Source organism: Entelurus aequoreus, linkage group LG01 (genome assembly GCF_033978785.1).
Source record: "Entelurus aequoreus isolate RoL-2023_Sb linkage group LG01, RoL_Eaeq_v1.1, whole genome shotgun sequence".
NCBI classification, from domain to species: domain Eukaryota; kingdom Metazoa; phylum Chordata; class Actinopteri; order Syngnathiformes; family Syngnathidae; genus Entelurus; species Entelurus aequoreus.
In genome coordinates this window covers 73,735,843-73,761,349 of record NC_084731.1, presented here as the reverse complement: position 1 = coordinate 73,761,349, position 25,507 = coordinate 73,735,843, and the positions used below count along the sequence as shown (strand labels likewise).

The 25,507-nt window shown below is 33.3% G+C and overlaps 1 protein-coding gene across 1 annotated transcript in view; it reads right to left on the bottom strand.

Annotated features, from left to right (window-relative positions):
• The window catches only part of hck (HCK proto-oncogene, Src family tyrosine kinase), a 55,321-nt gene extending 30,852 nt beyond the window's left edge, over nucleotides 1-24,469 (bottom strand). Inside the window, exons 1-2 of the mRNA XM_062057868.1 lie at nucleotides 24,316-24,469; nucleotides 3,588-3,718 (exon numbers count right to left, since the gene is read on the bottom strand). Of these exons, the coding sequence (XP_061913852.1) occupies nucleotides 3,588-3,707 (120 nt within the window). The 5' untranslated portion in view covers nucleotides 3,708-3,718; nucleotides 24,316-24,469. The remainder of the gene's footprint in view (nucleotides 1-3,587; nucleotides 3,719-24,315) is intronic.
• Nucleotides 24,470-25,507: the final 1,038 nt, after the last annotated feature.

Below are 25,507 nucleotides of genomic sequence, written 5' to 3'. Positions count from 1 at the left end.
CTATCTCTCCCGCCGCACAGACCATATGACTGCGCTATCGAGCTGCTTCCTGGGGCATCCCTGCCGTCTAGTCGGCTGTACAACCTGTCTCTTCCCGAAAAAGAAGCCATGAAGAATTACATCACTGAATCTCTGGCTTCCGGTATCATAACCCCTTCTAAATCCCCTGTGGCTGCGGGGTTTTTCTTTGTGACTAAGAAGGACGGGTCCTTGCGACCCTGCATTGACTACCGGCACCTCAACAACATAACCATCAAGAACAAGTACCCACTGCCACTTCTAAACGCATATTTTGAACCCCTGGCACCAGCTGCCATCTTCACTAAACTCGACCTTCGCAACGCATACCACTTGGTTCGGATTAAAGAGGGGGATGAATGGAAGACAGCGTTTAATACTCACCTTGGCCACTACGAGTACAGAGTTATGCCTTTTGGTCTTACCAATGCTCCTGCTGTTTTTCAGACACTGGTCAATGACATTCTTCGTGACATGCCGGACCAGTTTGTTGTTGTCTACTTGGACGACATCCTTATTTTTTCTCTTCCTGTCATGGATTTTTTCTCTTCCTGTCATGGATTTTAACTGCCCTTTTGAAGAGAGACTTGATGGGTTTTAGTACAGTTTCTGTTGTGTGCTCCAAATTGTGAAACAATAATTTATATATGAGAATATCATGGCGTGCATATAGACTTTAGCCGTCTTGGAAGTGAGGCATGGCCTTACACGATTGAACTTTGTATTTAACGATATTTGTGATTTTTTTAACATGCGCTTTGAATGATGCATTCGTGTCAAAGACCACTCGTAGATATTAGAATTTTTCTACGATATCAAGGCTCTCTAAATTAACCACTCCAGACGGTTGATGGCCCTCTGCTGACTTACGAGAGAAGAACAAACATACAGTCTTGTTGGTTTTGAGGTGTGAACAGGATTCATTGAGCCAGTGAGATACCCGTGCCAGAGCTGCTGATAGTTTTGTTGCAGCTTCTTGTTTTGATTTAGCTTGGACAAATAGCACTGTATCATCAGCATATCATTGCAAATGAACACCTGGGCAGACTGCAGGTAAGTCGTTTACATAGAGACTGAACAGTATTGGGCCCAAGACAGAGCCTTGGGGTAAACCTGTTGAACAGCTAAGGTAAGGTGACATTGAGTTTCTGATCTGAACAGCCTGAGTACACCATCAGAGAAATTAAAGTGAGACATTTTTGACATTCTCCGCTAGCCCGGTCTGGCTACGGCGCAACACTTCCTGCTTCCTGAAAAATTGCAACTAGTGATTGGATACTCACTTTGGAGTGACAAGTGAGTATCCAATCACAGTCTCGTTAACATCAGGCTACTTAGAGAGGCTACTGTCAACAACTTGTGATCTGATTGGCTATCGCAAATGTCTATCCACGGCCCGAGCGCACACCAGTACGCATTCCTGTGTGCGCTGCGCTGGTCGCATCTTTGGGAGCGCGCCAGGCGCGTGTCAGTCCGGCTGCAGCAAGCAGCTGCAATCAAACGCCAGCAATCAGCGCACCTGTCACTGATCAGAGGACCTGCCTTCATAAGCCTGCCAGAACGTAGTCATCTGTTCCCGTACAGTAAGCCGACTAGTCAAGCTCTATGCGCGCTCTTTGCTCTCTGTGTTTTCTCCCCCGTCGTGTTCATTGTCTCGTGTCCTCCTTGTCGTCCCTGCAGCCGGCCTTCGTTCCCATGTTACGAGCTGTGTGTCTCGTCTTCCCGCGTTCTTTCTGCTTCCCTGGCTGCCTCTTGGATCTCGACCTCCCGCCTGGACATGGACCTCTGACGCCTCGCTATCGCCCCGACTACCTGCCTGTCTCACGGGCCTTCGAGCCTGTTTTTCTCCTACGGTACTTCCGCCTCTCGATCAACACTCCGGTAACACACAACAGCTAACTCACACACATATTTGCACACACACACACACACACACACACACACACACACACACACACACACACACACACACACACACACACACACACACACACACACACACACGCACACACACACGCACACACACACACACACACACACACACACACACACATTTTTGATTTATTACGCACTTAATTGTATTATTTATGTATATTGCGCATATATATATGAGAATATGAGTACTTTTACATATCTAGAGAAAGTAAATTACTTTTATCTTTAATTATGATTATGATTTCTGGTTATGTTAGGCCAGCACAGAAGGCTTTGTTGGCCCTGACGGCACACCACTGTCACAAGTGAATCATAACTGAATTATAAGTGAATCATAAGTGAATCACAAGGGGATCATAAGTGAATCACAAGTCAATTATAAGTGAATCATAAGTGAATCATAAGTGAATCACAAGTGAATCATAACTAAATTATAAGTGAATCATAAGTGAATCACAAATGAATCACAAGTGAATCACCAGTGAATCATAAGTGAATCACAAGGGAATCACCCATGAATCATAAGTGAATCATAACTGAATCATAACTGAATTATAAGTGAATCATAAGTGAATCACAAGTTAATCACAACTGAATCATAACTGAATCACAAGTGAATCACAAGTGAATCATAAGTGAATCACAAGTGAATCACAAGTGAATCCCAACTGAATTATAAGTGAATCATAAGTGAATCACAAGTGAATCATAACTGAATATAAGTGAATCACAAGTGAATTATAAGTGAATCACAAGTGAATCATAACTGAATTATAAGTGAATCATAAGTGAATCACAAGTTAATCACAACTGAATCATAACTGAATTATAAGTGAATCATAAGTGAATCACAAGTGAATCACAAGTGAATCCCAACTGAATTATAAGTGAATCATAAGTGAATCACAAGTGAATCATAATTGAATATAAGTGAATCATAAGTGAATCACAATTGATTGAGAAGTGAATCAAAAGTGAATCACAAGTGATTGAGAAGTGAATCCCCAGTGAATCCCAAGTGAATCACAAGTGATTCATAACTGAATTATATGTGAATCACAAGTGAATCACAAGTGAATCACAAGTGAATCATAACTGAATTATAAGTGAATCATAAGTGAATCACAAGTGAATCACAAGTGAATCCTAACTGAATTATAAGTGAATCACAAGTGAATCACAAGTGAATAATAACTGAATCACAAGTGAATCACAAGTGAATCACAAGTGAATCATGAGTGAATTACAAGTGAATCATAACTGAATTATAAGTGAATCACAAGTGAATCATCACTGAATTATAAGTGAATCACAAGTGAATCACAAGTGAATCACAATGGAATCATAAGTGAATCAAAAGTGAATCACAAGTGAATCACAAGTGAATCACAAGTGAATTATAAGTGAATCACAAGTGAATCATAACTGAATTGTAAGTGAATCATGAGTGAATCACAAGTGAATCATAACTGAATTATAAGTGAATCACAAGTGAATTACAAGTGAATCACAAGTGAATCACAAGTAAATCATAACTGAATTATAAGTGAATCAAAAGTGAATCCCAAGTGATTGAGAAGTGAATCAAAAGTGAATCCCAAGTGTCTGTGTGACAAATAAGAAATTGTGCTTACAGTTTTGGAGTTCCTGGAAGTGGGGTCTTTGACATAGTGGGTGGTCTGGCCGCTCCTCTGCACCTCGCTGCTCTGTTTGCCCACAGACTCCCGGTCCTTCTTGGAGCACATGCAGCCCATGATGGAGGCACCTGTCAATCATACATATGTCACAACGTGTTGAGTCGCCAAATAGGCAGGGCTTCTGAAAGGTTCCCACTACAGAGGGAACACTTACATATCAACACTGAATTATTCATCTTTATTTGTATTATATTCAATAATCATGTCCAACATATTACAGTTCAACAACTTTGTTAATCATAATGATTTGTATCAAGTCAGACTGATTGCAAAAATAAATACTCATTAAATATTCTGCAAAAGGGACTCATAAATGAAATTAATACATTCTAATGAATTAATAATGAATAATGATACCATATATACATATCTTAAATCAATTGTAAACACAATTTATCACATTCAAATATTTTAATTTAGTATCTTTTTGCACTTATTTGAATGTGTCATTGTTATTATAGTATTTGATTAATTCTGCTATGTTAAAATGTACTATTATTTTATTGTTGTGTTTATTTTTAATTGTAGATTATTTATTGGCCAACTATGCTTGTTTTTAAATGTTCTATATGAATAATTAAACTGAAAATTATTACAATTGAAGTGCTAATGAAAATACAGCGTTCCCATTTTAGTCATATTTTTTGCGCTTGAGAAACTTCTCTGTGACTTTAGCTCCAGACTTCTTCTGTTTGGTATTGTCATTACTGCCACAACTGGTGGAAAAGTGTATTACAGCTGAGTGCCACTTTTTGGGGGTTCCTCTCGGGCGCCAACAATAACTAATGCTGTTGTGTTAAGTGCACAAATTAAGTGTGCAAAGAAACGGCACTCAATAACTGCACAATTTCCGTAAACACAGTTAAATGCACTTACTAAGTGCACAATTGAAGTGCACTTAAGTACACACATTAAATGCATTTGGAACGTGCACAAGCACAAGGGGCAGCATAGCTCGGTTGGTAGGGTGGCCGTGCCAGCAACTTGAGGGTTCCAGGTTCGATTCCCGCTTTATCCATCCTAGTCACTTCCGTTGTGTCCTTGGGCAAGACACTTTACCCACCTGCTCCCAGTGCCACCCACACTGGTTTAAATGTAACTTAGATATTGGGTTTCACTATGTAAAAGCGCTTTGAGTCACTAGAGAAAAGCGCTATATAAATATAATTCACAATTCACACACAAAAAAAAGTTTAGTGTGCAAAATAAGTGTACTTGTAAGTACAAACATTGAGTGCAAATAATAACTGCAAAATGTAAGTACATTTCATAAGTGCACAAGTTAAGTGCGCAAAATAATACTTAGTACACAATATAAGTGCACTTAAGTACATATATTAAGTGAACAAGTTAAGTGTGCAAATAAGTGAACTTACTTAGTGCACAAATGGTGTGCACTTAAGTTCACACATTAAGTGCACAAGCTAGAGCACAAAATAAGTGCACTATTTAAGTGCACCTAAGTACAGACAGTAAGTTTACATGTTAAGTGCAAAACATGAGTGCACTTACTATGTGCAACATCTAAGTGTACTTAAGTACACACAATAAGTACACAAGCTAAGTGCACAGGTTAAGTACGCAAAATAGGTGCACTTACCAAGTGCACAATTTAAGTACACACAGTAAGTGCACATGTTCAGTGCACAAATGAAGTTTACAAAATAAGTGCACTTTGAAAGTGCACCATTTAAGTGTACCTAAGTACACACAATAAGTACACGTGTTAAGTGCACAAGTTAAGCACAAATAATGCTCTTACTAAGTGCTCAATTTAAGTGCACATAAGTAAACACGTTAAGTGTGCAAAAAAAGTGAACTTACTGAGTGCATGAAAGAAGTGCACTTAATAAGTGCACAATTTATGTGTACATCTGTACACACAATAAGTACACATGTTAAATGCGCAAGTTAAGTGCGCAAAAAGGGTGCTCTGACTAAGTGCTCAATTTAAGTGCACATAGGTACACAAGTTAAGTGCAGAAGTTAAGTGTGCAAAATACGTTACTTTGTGTGTGAAAAAAATGCACTAACCAAGTGCTAATTGTAATTGTGCTTAAGTACACAAATTAAGTGCACATATTACATGCACTTGAAAAGGTCCAACTTTCTAAGGGAGAGAAGCAGGCTACATTCTTGACTGGACTGTCAGACCACCATTTTGGTTCAAAACAACAAAATATTCTCAATCACCATTTTAGTACAGAATAATCTAAATCAAAGTCCTTTGTAGACAAAAAGATGCTGAAAAGTCTTTTAAGGCAATGACAATGCAACAAAAACAAAGTAAACCAAAGCATATTCAAATGAACTCTAAGGAGTTCACTACTGGACTGGACTGTCAGACTGCCTTTTTAGTACAAAATAATCTAAACCACCATTTGAGCACAAAATAATCTAAATAAAACTAATTCGTAAACAAAAATATGTTATAGATTCCTGTCAAATTTGGCTTAACTAAAGCTTTTTTAGGATGACTTTAGGTAAAGACACAGACTAAATTCTAGACTTGACTGTCAGAAGAACATTTTAGTACAAAATAATCTAAATCAAAGTTTTTTTTACACAAAAATATGCTAAACAGTCCTGTCAAGTCTAACTTAACTAAATAATATTTAAAAGGACTCTAAGGGAGAGACAGACACTCTTATAGGAGTTAACTTCTGGACTGGACTGTCAGACAGATTTTTTTGTACAAAATAATCTAAATCACCACTTCATATATATATATATATATATATATATATATATATATATATATATATATATATATATATATATATATATATATATATATATTGGCCCTGCGATGAGGTGGTGACTTGTCCAGGGTGTACCCCGCCTTCCACCCGATTGTAGCTGAGATAGGCTCCAGCGCCCCCGCGACCCCAAAGGGAATAAGCGGTAGAAAATGGATGGATGGATATATATATATATATATATATATATATATATATATATATATATATATATATATATATATATATATATATATATATATATATATATATATATATATATATATATATATATATATATATATATATATATATATATAAGCGCCTTGTCATTAATGAATTGACATTTTACATACACTTACATTATCTATTTATTTATTTATGTATATATTTATTTATTTATTAACATTATTTACATTATTTTTATTTTATAATTTTTTTGTTTTGTTTTGTTTTGTTTTTAAATAAAGCTCCTGGTTGCATGGAAAAATATATATATAAATATGTTATAAAAATATATTTTTGTTTTTGTTTTTATTAACAGTATCAAATGGTTCAATTTGGTCAAAAAAATGTATAGTTTAAATACAGTTTTAATTATTTTTTTTAATTTAATTTAATTTATTTATTTATTTTTAATTTTTTTGTCCTGTCCAGCTTCTCAGGCAAATCATTTAGTTGATGTAGATGCCCATATTGGCTGTTCAGATTTACTTTACAAAAGAGAAGTGTAGGATACTTCTCTTGTTGCCTTATTTGTATTTGACTTTATTAAATGTATTTATATTATCGTTTGGTGCAGCCGGGCCGGAGCAGGAGGGGATAGAAAGAGAAAAAAAGGAAGACAGAGGGGGAAATTGTGGGGACAAGAGGGGGAACAGACAGAGAGACAAAAACAACAACAGCAAATACAACAACAACAACAACAATAGAGCAACATGAGCAAATTTGACATGTACAAATATGATGGTAAAAGTAATAGCAAATAAGCAGTTAGCAAAAATAAAAAATAATATAGAAATGACAATGAGCATTATTACACTACAAATGGAGCAATACAATTACCAATAGAAATAGCGCTATTGATAATGAACAATACACATACTTTACCTTTATTATCAACAATACAGTTGTTCAAATGCAACAATACATATATGTAATGATAACTTGAGATACGAAAGAATGCAGAAAAATGGAGGGGAAGAAAGAGAAGCAACCTACATTAACCTTGTAGATTGTTATAGTAACAATAGGGTAAGCTTTGTTAGTGTGCCATGTGTTGTACCCAGTTTACCCTAGGGCAACAACATTAATATATGTTTGATGAAAAGTGATTATATGCATAAGTGTATGTATGCATATGCACTTGTACATGTACAGAATGTGTATATGTGTTGGTACAGTGAATGTATATGTACAGTATGTGTATGTGTATGTTTTGTATAATGAATGTGTGTGTGGATGTATATTTTTATTTTAATACGGCTCCTTCTGGTTGCATGGAAGAAGAAAAAAAAAAAAAAAAAAAAAAAAATTAAAAAATAAATAAATAAATAAATAAATAAATAAATAAATAAATAAATATATATATATATATATATATATGTATATATATATATATATATATATATTATATATATATATGTATATATATATATATATATATATATATATATATATATATATATATATATGTATATATATATATATATATATATATACTGTATGTATGTATATATATATATATATATATATATATATATATATATATATATATATATATATATATATATTGTTTAAGAACAACATCTCTCAACCAGTTATTGCAAGGAATTTAGGGATTTCACCATCTACGGTCTGTAATATCATCACAAGGTTCAGAGATGCTGAAATGCATGTAAGCAGCAAGGCTGAAAACCAACATTGAATGCCAGTGACCTTCCATCCCTCAGGCGGTACTATATCAAAAAGCGACATCAGTGTGTAAAGGATATCACCACATGGGCTCAGGAACATTTCAAAAAACCACAGTCAGTAACTACAGTTGGTCACTACATCAGTAAGTGCAAGTTAAATCAATCAATCAATCAATCAATGTTTATTTATATAGCCCTAAATCACAAGGGTCTCAAAGGGCTGTACAAGCCACAACGACATCCTCGGTACAGAGCCCACATACGGGCAAGGAAAAACTCACCCCAGTGGGACGTCGGTGAATGACTATGAGAAACCTTGGAGAGGACCGCATATGTGGGTAACCCCCCCCCCCCCCTCTAGGGGAGACCGAAAGCAATGGATGTCGAGTGGGTCTGACATAATATTGTGAAAGTCCAGTCCACAGTGGATCCAACACATCAGCGAGAGTCCAGTCCACAGCGGGGCCAACAGGAAACCATCCCGAGCGGAGACGGGTCAGCAGCGCAGAGATGTCCCCAACCGAGGCACAGGCTAGTGGTCCACCCGGGGTCCCGACTCTGGACAGCCAGCACTTCATCCATGGCCACCGGACCTATGCAACTCCCCCTCGCAAGGGACAGGGGAGAAGAGGAGAGAAGAAAAGAAACGGCAGATCAACTGGTCTAAAAAAGGGGGGTCTATTTAAAGGCTAGATTATACAAATGAGTTTTAAGATGGGACTTAAATGCTTCTACTGAGGTAGCATCTCTAACTGTTACCGGGAGGGCATTCCAGAGTACTGGAGCCCGAATAGAAAACGCTCTATAGCCCGCAGACTTTTTTTTGGCTCTGGGAATCACTAATAAGCCGGAGTTCTTTGAACGTAGATTTCTTGTCGGGACATATGGTACAATACAATCGGCGAGATAGGCTGGAGCTAAACCGTGTAGTATTTTATACGTAAGTAGTAAAACCTTAAAGTCGCATCTTAAGTGCACAGGAAGCCAGTGCAGGTGAGCCAGTATAGGCGTAATATGATCAAACTTTCTTGTTTTTGTCAAAAGCCTTGCAGACGCATTTTGTACCAACTGTAATCTTTTAATGCTAGACATAGGGAGGCCCGAAAATAATACGTTACAGTAATCGAGACGAGACGTAACGAACGCATGAATAATGATCTCAGCGTCGCTAGTGGACAAGATGGAACGAATTTTAGCGATATTACGGAGATGAAAGAAGGCCGTTTTAGTAACACTCTTAATGTGTGACTCAAACGAGAGAGTTGGGTCGAAGATAATACCCAGATTCTTTACCGAGTCGCCTTGTGTAATTGTTTGGTTGTCAAATGTTAAGGTGGTATTATTAAATAGATGTTGGTGTCTAGCAGGACCGATAATCAGCATTTCCGTTTTCTTAGCGTTGAGTTGCAAAAAGTTAGCGGACATCCATTGTTTAATTTCATTAAGACACGCCTCCAGCTGACTACAATCCGGCGTGTTGGTCAGCTTTAGGGGCATGTAGAGTTGAGTGTCATCAGCATAACAGTGAAAGCTAACACCGTACTTGCGTATGATGTCACCCAGCGGCAGCATGTAAATACTAAAGAGTGCAGGGCCAAGAACCGAACCCTGGGGAACTCCGCACGTTACCTTGACATAGTCCGAGGTCACATTGTTATGGGAGACGCACTGCATCCTGTCAGTAAGATAAGAGTTAAACCAAGACAAGGCTAAGTCTGACATACCAATACGTGTTTTGATACGCTCTAATAAAATATTATGATCGACGGTATCGAAAGCGGCGCTAAGATCAAGAAGCAGCAACATAGATGACGCATCAGAATCCATCGTTAGCAATAGATCATTAGTCATTTTTGCGAGGGCTGTCTCCGTAGAGTGATTTGCCCTGAAACCGGATTGAAAAGGTTCACAGAGATTGTTTGTCACTAAGTGTTCATTTAGCTGCTGTGCAACAATTTTTTCGAGAATTTTGGAAATAAACGGAAGGTGGGAGACCGGTCGGTAGTTTACCATGAGGTCAGGATCGAGGTTAGGTCTTTTGAGCAGAGGATGAATAACCGCTTTTTTGAATGCTAGGGGAACAGTGCCGGAGGAAAGTGATACGTTTATAATATTTAACACTGATGGACCTAATAATACAAACAGTTCCTTGATAAGTTTCCCAGGAAATGGGTCAAGTAAACATGTTGTTTGTTTTATCCCACTTACACGCTGTAATAATTCCTCTAATGTTATTTCATCAAAAATAGAGAGACTATTTTGGAGGGCAGTGTCCGTCGTATATACAGTCGTATTTGTGTTAATAGAACCCAGTTGTAGCTGCGATGCGTTGTCTTTAATCTCCTTTCTAATGAGTTCAATTTTCTTATTAAAGAAATTCATAAAATCATCTGCCGAGTGGGTGGAGCTACTGGGAGGAGTCCCTTGTTGGGTTAGCGATGCTACTGTACTAAACAGAAATTTAGGATCGTTTTTGTTGAGGCGGATGAGATTTGAGTAGTATTTAGCTTTAGCTAAGGTAAGCATGCGTTTATAAGTTATTAAACTATCACTCCATGCTTGATGGAAAACCTCAAGTTTAGTCGCGCGCCATTTGCGTTCCAGTTTTCTACATGATAATTTATTAGCTCTAATTTCTTCTGTAAACCATGGGGTACGCCTTTTAGGGGCCCTTTTTTGCTTTAGCGGTGCTATACTATCAATAATTTCGCGCAAGGCATCGTCAAAGTTGTTAGTGAGGTTATCAATAGAGCCGACATAATTTGGGAATGGTGCCATTACCGAAGGCAGTAGGTCAGCAAGAGTCATCGTTGTGGCAGCATTAATGTTGCGGCCGCTATAGCAGTTATTATTATTATTAGCTTGTTGACAATGAGTCAAAACTTCAAATTTTATAAGGTAATGATCGGACATTACTTTAGTATATGGAAGTATCATAACTTTGGAGGTGGTGACACCCCTGACAAGCACTAGATCTATTGTATTACCGTTGCGATGCGTGGGTTCATGTATTATTCGTGTAAGACCACAGCTATCAATTATGGTTTGGAGCGCCACGCACTGAGGGTCCGATGGGGTATTCATATGGATATTAAAGTCCCCCATTATGATTATATTGTCGGCGTGCGTCACTAGATCAGCAACGAACTTTGAGAATTCACTGATAAAGTCCGAATAGGGCCCAGGGGGGCGGTAGATAACAGCCAAAGCCATTTATCAACAACACCCAGAAACGACGCCGGCTTCGCTGGGCCCGAGCTCATCTACGATGGACTGATACAAAGTGGAAAAGTGTTCTGTGGTCTGACGAGTCCACATTTCAAATTGTTTTTGGAAACTGTGGACGTCGTGTCCTCCGAAACAAAGAGGAAAAGAACCATCCGGATTGTTATAGGCACAAAGTTGAAAAACCAGCATCTGTGATGGAATGGGGGAGTATTAGTGCCCAAGGCATGGGTAACTTACACATCTGTGAAGGCACCATTATTGCTAAAAGGTACATACAGGTTTTGGAGCAACATATGTTGCCATCCAAGCAACGTTATCATGGACGCCCCTGCTTATTTCAGACAATGGCAAACCACGTGCTACAACAGCGTGGCTTCATAGTAAAAGAGTGCAGGTACTAGACTGACCTACCTGTAGTCCAGACCTGTCTCCATTGAAAATATGAAGCCTAAAATACCACAACAGAGACCCCGGATTGTTGAACAACTTAAGCTGTACATCAACCAAGAAGGGGAAAGAATTCCACTTCAAAAATTGGTCTCCTCAGTTCCCAAACCTTTACTGAGTGTTGTTAAAAGGAAAGGCCATGTAACACAGTGGTAAAAATGCCCCTGTGACAACTTTTTTGCAATGTGTTGCTGCCATTAAATTCTAAGTTAATGATTATTTGCACAAAAAAAAGAAGTTTCTCAGTGTGAACATTAAATATCTTGTCTTTGCAGTCTATTCAGCCTTGATAATATCCCCTCCAGATTTCTCAGGGACTCTGCCGCAATCATTACCCCAATCATCTCGCACATAATAAACCTCTCAATTTCACAAGGCCAAGTACCAAAATATTTTAAGATAGCAAGAGTATCTCCCCTCTTTAAAAAAAAGGAAGCAAATTGGAACCTGGCAACTACCGACCTGTTTCTATTCTCAGTTCCATTTCGAAAGTAATGGAAAAAATAGTTTATGAACAGGTCGATGGTTACCTTGCCACCAATAAACTCATGTACAAATTCCAATCCGGCTTCAGAACTAACCACTCCACTGACACATGCCTTCTCTATCTGAGCGACCACTTCAAACATGAGGTGGACGCGGGCAAATACTGCGGCATGGTCATGCTGGATCTTCAGAAGGCCTTTGACACCGTTAACCACGCTATACTGTTGGATAAGCTCAGAGCAATCGGATTTGACAAAACCTCATCGAGCTGGATGCAATCTTACTTGGAGGGGAGGAAACAGGTGGTAGAAGTGAACGGCACCGTGTCCCCCCCCACCCCCCTCTCAGTGAGCTGTGGAGTCCCTCAAGGCAGTATATTGGGACCTTTACTGTTCCTAATATACATAAACGACTTTTCATCAGCATGCGACTGTGAATTGTTTTTGGTTGCGGATGACTCGGCCCTGCTGGTATCAGACAAGGACAAGTCGCAGGTGGAGAAAATCCTCAGTGCTGAACTCTGTAGAACTTGCACCTGGCTCGCTGACAACAAGCTATCCATACACTTGGGTAAAACGGAATCCATCCTTTTTGGGTCCCACATCAACCTTAAGAAAGTCAAAGACTTCACTATAAAAGTGGGTGACATTGTTATCACCAGGAAAGATGAGGTCACCTACCTGGTTCCATTCTAGAGGCTAATCTTTCCTGTGATAAAATGGCAACCAAGGTAATCAAAAAGGTCAACCAACGAACGAGATTTCTCTATAGAATCTCCTCTCTGGTCAACAAAAGCACCATGAGGATTCCAGCGGGAACTCTCGTTCAACCCTTTTTCGATTACGCATGCACCTCCTGGTACCCTAGCACCTCCAAAACCCTCAAATCTAAACTCCAAACATCCCAGAACCAGCTAGTCAGATTACTTCTAGACATCCACCGCAGATCACACCTCACTCCTACCCACTTTTCCAAAGTGGGCTGGCTCAAAGTGGAGGACAGAGTTAAACAATTTGCACTGAGCCTAGTCTATAAAATCCACTACACCTCCCTGATACCGAAGTACATGTCAAACTACTTCCTTAACGTAAATGACCGCCATAACCACAACACCAGGGGGAGCTCCACTAACCACGTTAAACCCAGATTCCGATCTAACAAAGGTCTTAACTCATTCTCTTTCTATGCCACATCAATGTGGAATGCGCTCCCAACAGGTATAAAAGAAAGGGCATCTCTATCCTCCTTCAAAAACGCAATAAAAGTACACCTCCAGGCAACTTCAACCCTAAACTAACACCCTCCCCGGATTGTAAATAATCAAATAATCAAATGTAAATAATCAAATGTAAATACTTTTTCTTATGCTTTCTGATCTCTCTCTCTCTCTTTGTACACTACTTGCTGTACATATCCTACCAAGTCAGACCTACACTGTTTCAATGTCCATTTCTCTGATGATGCAATTGTTGATGCTGATTGTTGATGACAGAAGTGTTGATACCAACCAAACCTAACCCCCCGCCCCCTCCATATCCCACACCCCAGATAATTCAATGTATATACTCTGATGATTATCTTGTGTGATGACTGTATTATGATGTTAGTATATATTTGATAGTATATATCTGTATCATGAATCAATTTAAGTGGACCCCGACTTAAACAAGTTGAAAAACTTATTCGGGTGTTACCATTTAGTGGTCAATTGTACGGAATATGTACTTCACTGTGCAATCTACTAATAAAAGTTTCAATCAATCAATCAATCAATTGAATATAAGTTGAAAAGGATTTGCAAATCATTGTATTCTGTTTTTATTTACCATTTACACAACGTGCCAAGTTCACTGTCTTTGGGTTTTATAGATATATATATATATATATATATATTTATGTCACAGGATATGATACCGCGAGGACAAATATGCCTTATGGCGTCCATCGACAGTCAGCTGACTCAGCATATCATATCTGGAATGCTGGCGTTCAATGACTGCATTTGTTTACTTTCCACCCTGTAGGCCACACTTATTTGCACATGCATCTTGTCTGCAGGCGACTAGATGGGATGCGGAGAAAGGAAGGCCATTGTCTTCGGGGGAATTCCCAAAGAAGCAGAGAACAATCTGCCAACATGGGGATAAAAAAGACATTGGAGAGAGGAAAATGGCTAATTAGCATGTTAGCGCTTGTTGTTTTGTTGACAATACTTTGTGTAATTAGTTACTAGTAAACACAAGTTACTAACAACTTCATACTAATATCTTTTAATGCCATGATTACAATAAACAGTCACATGACCCGGCCGACATTACTATATATATATATATATATAAATATTATATATTATATATTTAATCTATATATTATATATATAATTTACATATATATTATTATATTTACATTGTAGTAAATACTTTTTCTATCTTTTTCTAAGTTTTCTATCCTTAAAAAATATAGTATATATTATAATGTAAATAATGTAAATATAATATATATATATATATATATATATATATATATATATATATATATATATATATATATATATATATATATATATATATATATATGTAAATTATATATATAATATATAGATTAAATTACATGTACGTATATATATGTACACATACATATATATGAATATATGTATGTATATGTGTATATATGTATATATATGTGTGTATATATGTATATCCATATATATACATGTACACACAGTATACATAGTTTTCTATCCTTAAAAAATATAGTATGTATTATAATGTAAATAATGTAAATATAACAACATATAAAAATTATATATATATATATAATATATAGATTAAATTACATGTATATATATATATATATATATATATATATATATATATATATATATATATATATATATATATATATATATATATATATATATATATATATATATGTACAGATACATATATATGAATATATGTATGTTTAAATGTATGTATGTATATATGTATATGTGTATATATGTATATATGTATGTGTGTATATATGTATTTATGTATGTGTGTATGTATATATATATATATATATATACACACAGTACACATAGTTTTCTATTCTTAAAAAAATATAGTATATATTATAATGTACTGTAAATATAATAATATATATATATACATATATATACACATATATATATATATATATATATATATATATATATATATATATATATATATATATATATATATATATATATATATATATATATATATATATATATATTAGGGGTGTGGGAAAAAATCGATTCGAATTCGAATCGCGATTCTCACGTTGTGCGATTCAGAATCGATTCTCATTTTTAAAAAATCGATTTAAAAATTGTTTTGTTTTTTTTTTAATTTATTTTATTTTATGTTTTTAAATTAATCAATCCAACAAAACAATACACAGCAATACCATAACAATGCAATCCAATTCCAAAACCAAACCCGACCCAGCAACACTCAGAACTGCAATAAACAGAGCAATTGAGAGGAGACACAAACACGACACAGAACAAACCAAAAGTAGTGAAACAAAAATGAATATTATCAACAACAGTATCAATATTAGTTACAATTTCAACATAGCATTTATTAAAAATCCCTCATTGACATTATCATTAGACATTTATAAAAAAAAAAAAAGAACAACAGTGTCACAGTGGCTTACACTTGCATCACATCTCATAAGCTTGACAACACACTGTGTCCAATATTTTCACAAAGATAAAATAAGTCATATTTTTGGTTCATTTAATAGTTAAAACAAATTTACATTATTGCAATCAGTTGATAAAACATTGTCCCTTACAATTATAAAAGCTTTTTACAAAAAACTACAACTCTGCCTGCATGTCAGCAGACTGGGGTAGATCCTGCTGAAATCCTATGTATTGAATGAATAGAGAATCCTTTTGAATCTTGGCAAAAATCTTAGCCACACGATTATCAAATGTAATAGGAAAATTAATTCATACTGACCAAACTGGCTTCATGGAAGGTCAACAATCTTCAGACAATACAAGGAAATTGTTTAATGTAATTTACTATGCTAGAAGTCTCCCTTATCCCAAAGCAGTATGTACTGTTGATGTGGAGAAGGCATTCGACCGCATAAACTGATCATTTATGTTTTGCCCATTACGTAAATTTGGATTTGGAGATAATTTTATACAATGGATTAAGATGCTTTATACAAAGCCCATGGCATCAGTCAAAACCAATAATCATATTTCAGAGCCTTTTTCGTTAAAAAGAGGAGTAAAACAGGGATGTCCTGCATCTGGATTATTATTTAATTTGGTTATTGAACCCTTAGCTGCAAAAATAAGAAGTGGAAATAATATTCATGGGATAAAAATTGGCTCTCAGTATAATAAGCTATCGATGTATCGTGACAAAATAATTCTCTACCTGTCACATGTTAACTCCTCTCTTCACTATATCAATAATGTCATCACTGAATATGGCTGTTTATCAGGGTATAAAGTCAATTGGGACAAATGTGACATATTACCACTTAATAAACACTGCAAGAAATCACAAGTTCAGAACTCCAAAACTAAATGGAAGAGGCAGAAATCATATATCTGGGACTACACATTACACCAAACCTTTATACAAGCAGTGATCTAAATCTTAAACATTTAAAAAATAAGATAGAATCCAAAACGGAACGCATGGTCACGTCTCCAAATATCACTTTGGGGTCGGGTGAACATAGTAAAAATGAGTATACTGCCAGCAGTTAATTATATACTGAAAATGATGCCTGTCCTAATTAAAAAAAAGTTGGTTTAAGAAAATACATACAATGATATCACATTTCATATGGTGTAGAAAGAAGGCCAGTTGTTCATACTAAAGGTTGTCTTGTACACAAGATAAAGGAGGACTACAATTACCAAACTTCTTACATTATTATCTCCTTCGGTTGTGAACAAGCAAGCCACTTATTTCATTCTTCTGCAGATAAGGACTGGATCAACATAGAAAAAAATATGTTAAAGAATTTGGACATTGATGTGGGGAGTTTATATTATATTAAAAAAATACCTAATGAATTGAGGCAGAGCCCAATAGAAGCCACCTTTAACATTCTAAAACTGTCAGAAAATACTAGGAATCAACTCAATGACATCTGTAAATCAACCGTTTTGGTACAATCCTAATATCATAATTAATAAAAATGTGGTTAAATGGACAACATGGAAAGACAGAGGTATTACTAAACCTCATCATATTATTAATAAAAACTCTTTTAAACCGTTCAATGATTTATTTAGTTGATCAATATAATGTACCCAGAAATAATTTTTTACATTTTATCTCTTTAAAACACGCTATAAATAAATGCATATCCTCTGAAAGTATGTCTTTAGATAGCCATGAACTGGAAGATGCACTTTTCAATCAAGATACATTTAAGAAATTAATTAAACTATTTTATGGAATAATAAATGAACACCACACTAGAAATGCAAATGATGCATGTGTTCGGAAATGGATGATGGACTTAAACATTTTAGATGAAAGAGACATATCATGGAATGATATTTGGAAAAATGCCAATAAGCCCTTTAGCAGCATTAAAGATAAACTGACTCAATTTAAGATATTGAATAGATTGTATTTTACATCTTCTCAGCTGTTTAAAATTGGTGTAGTAGATAGCAAGTTATATATGAAGTGTCGGGCAGCTGAGGCAACTCTTGTTCATTTATTGTGGGAATGCCAGAGAATAAAAGAGTTATAGTTGAAAACAACAAAAGAAGCAGTCACATTCCTTAATATAATTATCCCAATGACACTGCAAACTTGTATTCTTGGGGATCTCTATCAATTTAGTAACGTGTCATCAAAGAGTAAAACTGCATTTCTTTCAATATGCATAATAACAAAAAGGGTAATATTAAAAAAATGGATAGATGTTGATAGTCCAACTCATACTGACTGGTACACACAAGTTATGGAGATGATATCAGTAGAAAAAAATGCATTTAGTTTAGATAATAATGAGTCATATATTGGAATACGGGATCCATTATGTAAATTTGTTTTAACTATTAAATTAACCAAAATATGACTTATTATATCATTGTGGAAAATATTGGACACAGTGTGTTGTCAAGTTTATGAGATGCGATGCAAGTGTAAGCCACTGTGACACTATTGTTCTTTTTAAAAAAAAAAAAGTTTTATTAATGTTTGTAATGATAATATCAATGAGGGATTTTTAATCACTGCTATGTTGAAATTGTTACTAATATTGATACTGTTGTTGACAATATTCATTTTTGTCTCACTACTTTTAGATTGTTCCGTGTCATGTTTGTGTGTCCTCAATTGCTCTTAATTGCTCTGTTTATTGCTATTCTGAATGTTGCCGGGTTTGGTTTTGAAATTGTATTGCATTATTATGGTATTGTTGTGTATTGTTTTCATTAAAAAAAATAAATTAAAGATTAAAAAAAATAATAATAAAAAAAAATGTGTTTTTGAATCGCAAATCGTGTTGAATTGAAACAAAATCGATTTTGAATCGAATTGTGACCCTAAGAATCGATTTTGAATCGAGTCATGGGACACCCAAAGATTCACAGCCCTAATATATACATATTGAGGTTTGAGGTTTCCTCCACCCTCAGGAGATTTTCTCCTGAGGATTGAGGAAACCCCTCATGAAACAGGCCTGTAGAGATGAAATAGTCTTGTGATTTTTTCCCCCACACATACATATAAATAAATATATATATATATATATATATATATATATATATACATATATATATATATATATATGTATATATATATATATATATATATATATATATATATATATATATATTATATATATATATATATATATATATATATATATATAAATAATAAATATAATAATATTAAATTATGTGTATGCATATATATATATATATATATATATATATATATATATATATATATATATATATATATATATATATATATATATATATATATATATATATATAATCTATATATTATATATATAATTTATACATATATTATTATATTTACATTATAATATATACTTTTTCTGTCTTTTTCTGAGCTTTCTTTCCTTAAAAATTATAGTATATATTATAATGTAAACATAATAATTTATGTATAAATAATATATATAATATAAAGATTAAATTACATGTACGTATATATATATGTACACATACATATTTATATGAATATATGTATGTATAAATGCATATGTGTATAAGTGTATATACTGTATGTACGTGTGTATATATGTATATATGTATGTGAGTATATATGTATATCTATATATACACACAGTACACATAGTTTTCTATTCTTAAAAAAATATAGTATATATTATAATGTAAATATAATAATATATAAATAATACATTTAATATATATATTAAATTACATGTATGCATATATATATATATATATATATATATATATATATATATATATATATATATATATATATATATATATATATATATATATATATATATATATATATATATATATATATATATATATATATATATATATATTTTTTTAATGTGTATCTATTTATTTTTTTCCACATTATTTTGTGAAAAAATAATGTGAGCCTATCTCAGCCTCCAGCAACCCCCGTGACCCCAAAAGGGACAAGCGGTAGAAAAGGGATGGATGGATATATAATACGAAGGTCCTGAGTAGTCCTGAGTTCAATCCCGAGCTCGGGATCTTTCTGTGTGGAGTTTGAATGTTCTCCCCGTGACTGCGTGGGTTCCCTCCGGGTACTCCGGCTTCCTCCCACCTCCAAAGACATGCACCTGGGGATAGGTTGATTGGCAACACTAAATGATCCCTAGTGTGTGAATGTGAGTGTGAATGTTGTCTGTCTATCTGTGTTGGCCCTGTGATGAGGTGGTGACTTGTCCAGGGTGTACACCGCCTTCCGCCCGAATGCAGCTGAGATAGGCTCCAGCACTCCCCGCAACCCCAAAAGGGACAAGCGGTAGAAAATGGATGGATATATATATATATATAAATATATTTATTTATTTATTTACCAGAAGGAGCTTTTCTAACTTGTAACTTGTTTTGAAAAAGTCACAATATAATTATTATACTAATTAATACATTGCGAGAATCGGTTGGAATGGGAGAATGGATCCTGAGGTGCCCAAAGATCCACACTCCTCGTAAGCGCGTTTGAGAGGGTTGTTTACGTTGACGAAAGAGTGCTTGTGACCATTTTGTGCCGAGCATAATAAACATTTGCATAAAGCACAACGATATTGCATTTTTTATTAAATGTACTTACTGAATGTGAGAAACTTCTATCGATCTGTGATTAATCACGTCAGGTAAAACCCCAAGGGTCCTTGACAGTTTTTATCGGACCGCCATTAGACTGTTGAACCCCATAAAATCTGGAAAATAACAACATGACATAACATGATACACGGTGCAATGTGTGTGCAACATTATAATATAATTTATTACTGTTTTACCACTGTTTTACTGCCTTTCCCACTGTTTACTGTCCTATTTGTCAGCATTTTTAACCATATAAAACTACATCTTAAACCTGGTTTATTTCATTTTATTATGATTTTATGTTTTAATCGGGGTTCGGAAATACAACATAAATTTGTAATGTTCAAATAAAAAATAAATAAATCTACATCTTAATCGCTAGAAAATGTGATTAATCACAATGAAATATTCAGAATTAAAAAAAAAAATTCTGGAAAAAAATACAATAATTATTTGTCAGTTAATTTGAAAATATGACTTTTAAAATGTTATTAATGAATTAAAGATGGCACTTTCCTTATCAACATTTTTTATGATGGCCAACAACTCAGTGACAGTTCATCTTCTCAGGTGACAAGACCACAGACTTGGATCTACTTTAGAGTAGTCCGTGTACAGCTTGTGTCGCAGTGTAGATGACCCACCCACTGAAAATGAGTCAACACACATCCCTTACTATCGGGCAACACAAGTGGGTCAAGCATGACAAGTTGCACACAGACTACTCTAAACGAAACAGGGTTTACTTTATGGAGTTGAGGAGACACTTCCTGGAAGTTTGGACGTGATCGTCAGCACGTGAGGAGTGTTAGCAAGTTAGCAAACAGCAGAGGAGGAGCTAAGATGCTAACTTTATGTCCATCAACACAGCAGAGAAAACATAATATGTTTGGAAAAAGTTTTTGTTTGAAAACAGACCCGTCTTATAATACTAATAATGATAATAATAATAATAATTGTAATAATAATACTATATATATATATATATATATATATATATATATATATATATATATATATATATATATATATATATATATATATATATATATATATATATATATATATATATATATATATATATATATATAAATAAATTATAATACTATAAATAATAATAGTAATATAAATAATAATAATAAAACAATAAATAATAATAATAATATAAATAATAATGATGAAGATAATAATAATAATAAAAATAATACTATAAATAAAAATTATAATAATAAAAATAATCATGAGAGCGATATAAATCATATTAATAATATTACTAGTAATATAAATAATAATAATAATAAAAAATAATAATAGTAATACAAATCAAAAATAATAATAATTCAATAATTATAATACTAATATATATCATATTAATAATAGTAATAATAATAATACAAATGATGATGATAATAATAATAATAATGATGATATTAATAATAATAATATAAATAATAATGATAAAAATAATATAAGTAATAATAATAAAATAATACAAATAATAATCATAACAATATAAATAATAATAATAATAAAATGCTACTACTAATAATATTGATAATAGTAATAATAATGACAATGATAATAACAATAATAATATAATTCATAAAATAAATAATAATATTAATACTAATAACAATAATCATAACAATAATCATAATAATCATAATAATGACAATACTAATAATAATAATAGGATAGGATAGACTTTATTTATCCCACAATGGGGGAAATATGTTGTTGCAGTGCAGGTTTTTACATACAGTAATAGAAGTAAAGCGAAATGAAAACAAAAAGTAATAAACACAACGTAATTCTCACTAACGTGTATAAATAGAAGATAAAATATAACAATGAAACAAAAAAAATCACTAAGATCCATACGGCACGCCACAAAATAATAATAATAAAAATATAGTCGGGGTCAACAGGTAACTTGAAACTTGAGTCACAGCTTTTCTTCTTGTCACTCACCTCCTAAGACCATAGAAGCAGTCAGCAGGTACTGTACGTGTCGAACAGCTAAAAATATATATGATATCCTTTTTTTAAAAGACAATTATTTTTACACTATAAAAACCTAATTTAAAAAAAAGAATTATATTTTAATAAATTATTTTCATATTTTTCTGGCATTTTAAACTCATGCATAAGCGTGTGTTCTATTCATTTGCAAATAAAATAATCATCATTTTTCCTGTTACTTTATATTGTGAAATACTTCCTTTCCATTCGCACGTTAACATAAAACATTGCATGAGTTCTATTTGCGACATTTGGGGCAGCGTCAGAAGGAAATCAAACCAAGGTTTCTGCTGTGATGTAATATCGGCTTCTTCTTTTTTTTTTCTTCTTTTTTTTTTTGTTTGTTGCTATTGACAACACACAGAAGGATCTTTTCAAAATGAAGAATAATCAAGAATAAATCCTTGGAGGATTAAAGCAGCTGTGAAGTTGTGTTGATACACTCCATGAACACTTATTCACGTATTATTTGGCCTTTTTTCGTAAAATTGTAAATATTATGACACTAACTCTTGTAAAAAAATTATCTGCAATGTTATAATTACATTTGTTGGCCTATTTTGGGTTATTACTTAATTCTTGTAAAATTAGGACTTTTTGTCTTGTACTATTTTTTGTCAAATTTTAGTGATTTATTTTCTGACCACTCTTAGAAATAGTTTTTCTTCTAATATAATGACATATTTTTGGTGAAATGTACCTTTTGTTGTAAAATTAGTATACTATGTATTTTTTTTCAAAATGTTGACTTTTTATTGTAAAATATTTATTTTATTTTTATTGTTTGTTATATTATGACATTACTGTTGTAATACTAAGACATTTTTTGTAAAAACGATGATTTTATTAATGTAAAATTGACTTTATTTTGGAGTATGATCTAATTCTGTTAAACTTATTTTCTTATACTATTTGTGTAGAACATTTTTGATTACTTATTTCCTTATAATAATGTGATTACTGTTAAACATATATTTCTTTATTTTAATATATTGACATTATATTAGTAAAATGCACCTTTTGTTGTAAAAAGATGTCTATTTTTTGTTCAAAATTGTGACTTTTTAATGTAAAATTTTGATATCTTTTTTTTTTACATTATTTAGTTTTATATTTAATTATAATTGTATTACAATTATAATTATAGCTGGGTTTTTGTTTTTTTACCAGTGTGCCCTTACTAAATAATGAATATTTTTTTGCCCAAATATTATGACATTATAAAAAAAAAAAAGATGATTATTGTACTACTGTATAGCTTCTCTAAATAATATTATTACTCACTCCATTTGTTACTGAACGATATTTATACATTTAAATCAGTTTATATTAATAGTAAAACAAAACGCTATAATATTACAACATGTGCATGTATTCGTAAAAATTGTATATATCTTTTTTTAAATTTATTTTTACATGTATTGGATCTTTTGTCCTCGGTCAGCATCAACAGTGACGTCACAGCCGTCTCACACAAACAAAAGTCTCACCGCAGCTTGAAGCGAGTCGTCAAAAAGAATGTCCTGCTTTGTTCAGTAGATCCTGCTGGTCGACAATAGTCCTCATTTCGTTCTAGAAACTTCCATGAGCGACGAGGAGCGCTGAAATGCTGCTGTCCCTTCAGACGAGGAAGTTGAGAGTGCCGCGGTTAATCTTCACAGAGCTGATGGAAAGAAGAAAAAAAAAAAGAAAGAAAAGAGGAACCAAACGTCTGAGCATCGACTGCACTCCCCGAATAACTCGCTCCATTTTTGGACAAACTGCAATTAAAATTAAATGAAAACATTTAAAATACTTATTAAAAAAGACGACGACAATTTTATTTTGAAATGGCCGCTTGGCGCATGATTACCGTAATGTTGCGTATAACAACGCACAACAATTTCACAAGTAGGGCTGTTTGGATGGTAGTTCAGTGGTGGAATCTTCAGAAAAAACTGACAGGTGAAAAACATGAATTTGAAAAATGTTTTGGACATGAACAGCGGTTTAAAAAGTTCCTTTAAAATTCAAGAATGAGCTCTATGTGGTATATTACGGTATTCCCTACATCGAACTATCACTGACTGACCCATTTGCTTATCACAACAATAATTATAATAATAACAATAATTATGAAAATATATACCTAAGAAACATTTTTTAAATGCATCATTGTAATAAAGGTAATATTAGATATTGTTTTCTCAATACATTTCTGTTTTTTTATTGTTTTGCTGTGCTGTACATTAAACAATACAATACAATTCAAATAAATCATCAATAAAGATAAAAAAAAAACAAAAAACAATTACGCCAAAGCCTAAAGAAAATACAATATCACAAAAATAATTTATCAAAAAATAATGAATATATACAATGGACTACAATAGTTTTATATGAATTATTGTGCTGATGACCATGAAGGACACAAGTGTAGTTTATTTGTTAATACAACAAATACTTCAAAGCAATCAGCTTTTTTTTAAATTAATTTAAAAAAACAAGATAGAAGTGCTGTAAATTCAACTATATATCACACAATTTAAAATATATAAATATATTTTGAATAAATAATATAAAGCAGTCATTTCCCAAACATATGAAATTAATTATTATTTTGTAAAATGAAGAATATTTGCATTGTTATAGTTTGACTTTATCCTTGTAAAACAGAATTTATTTTGTAATGTTTGTTGTAAT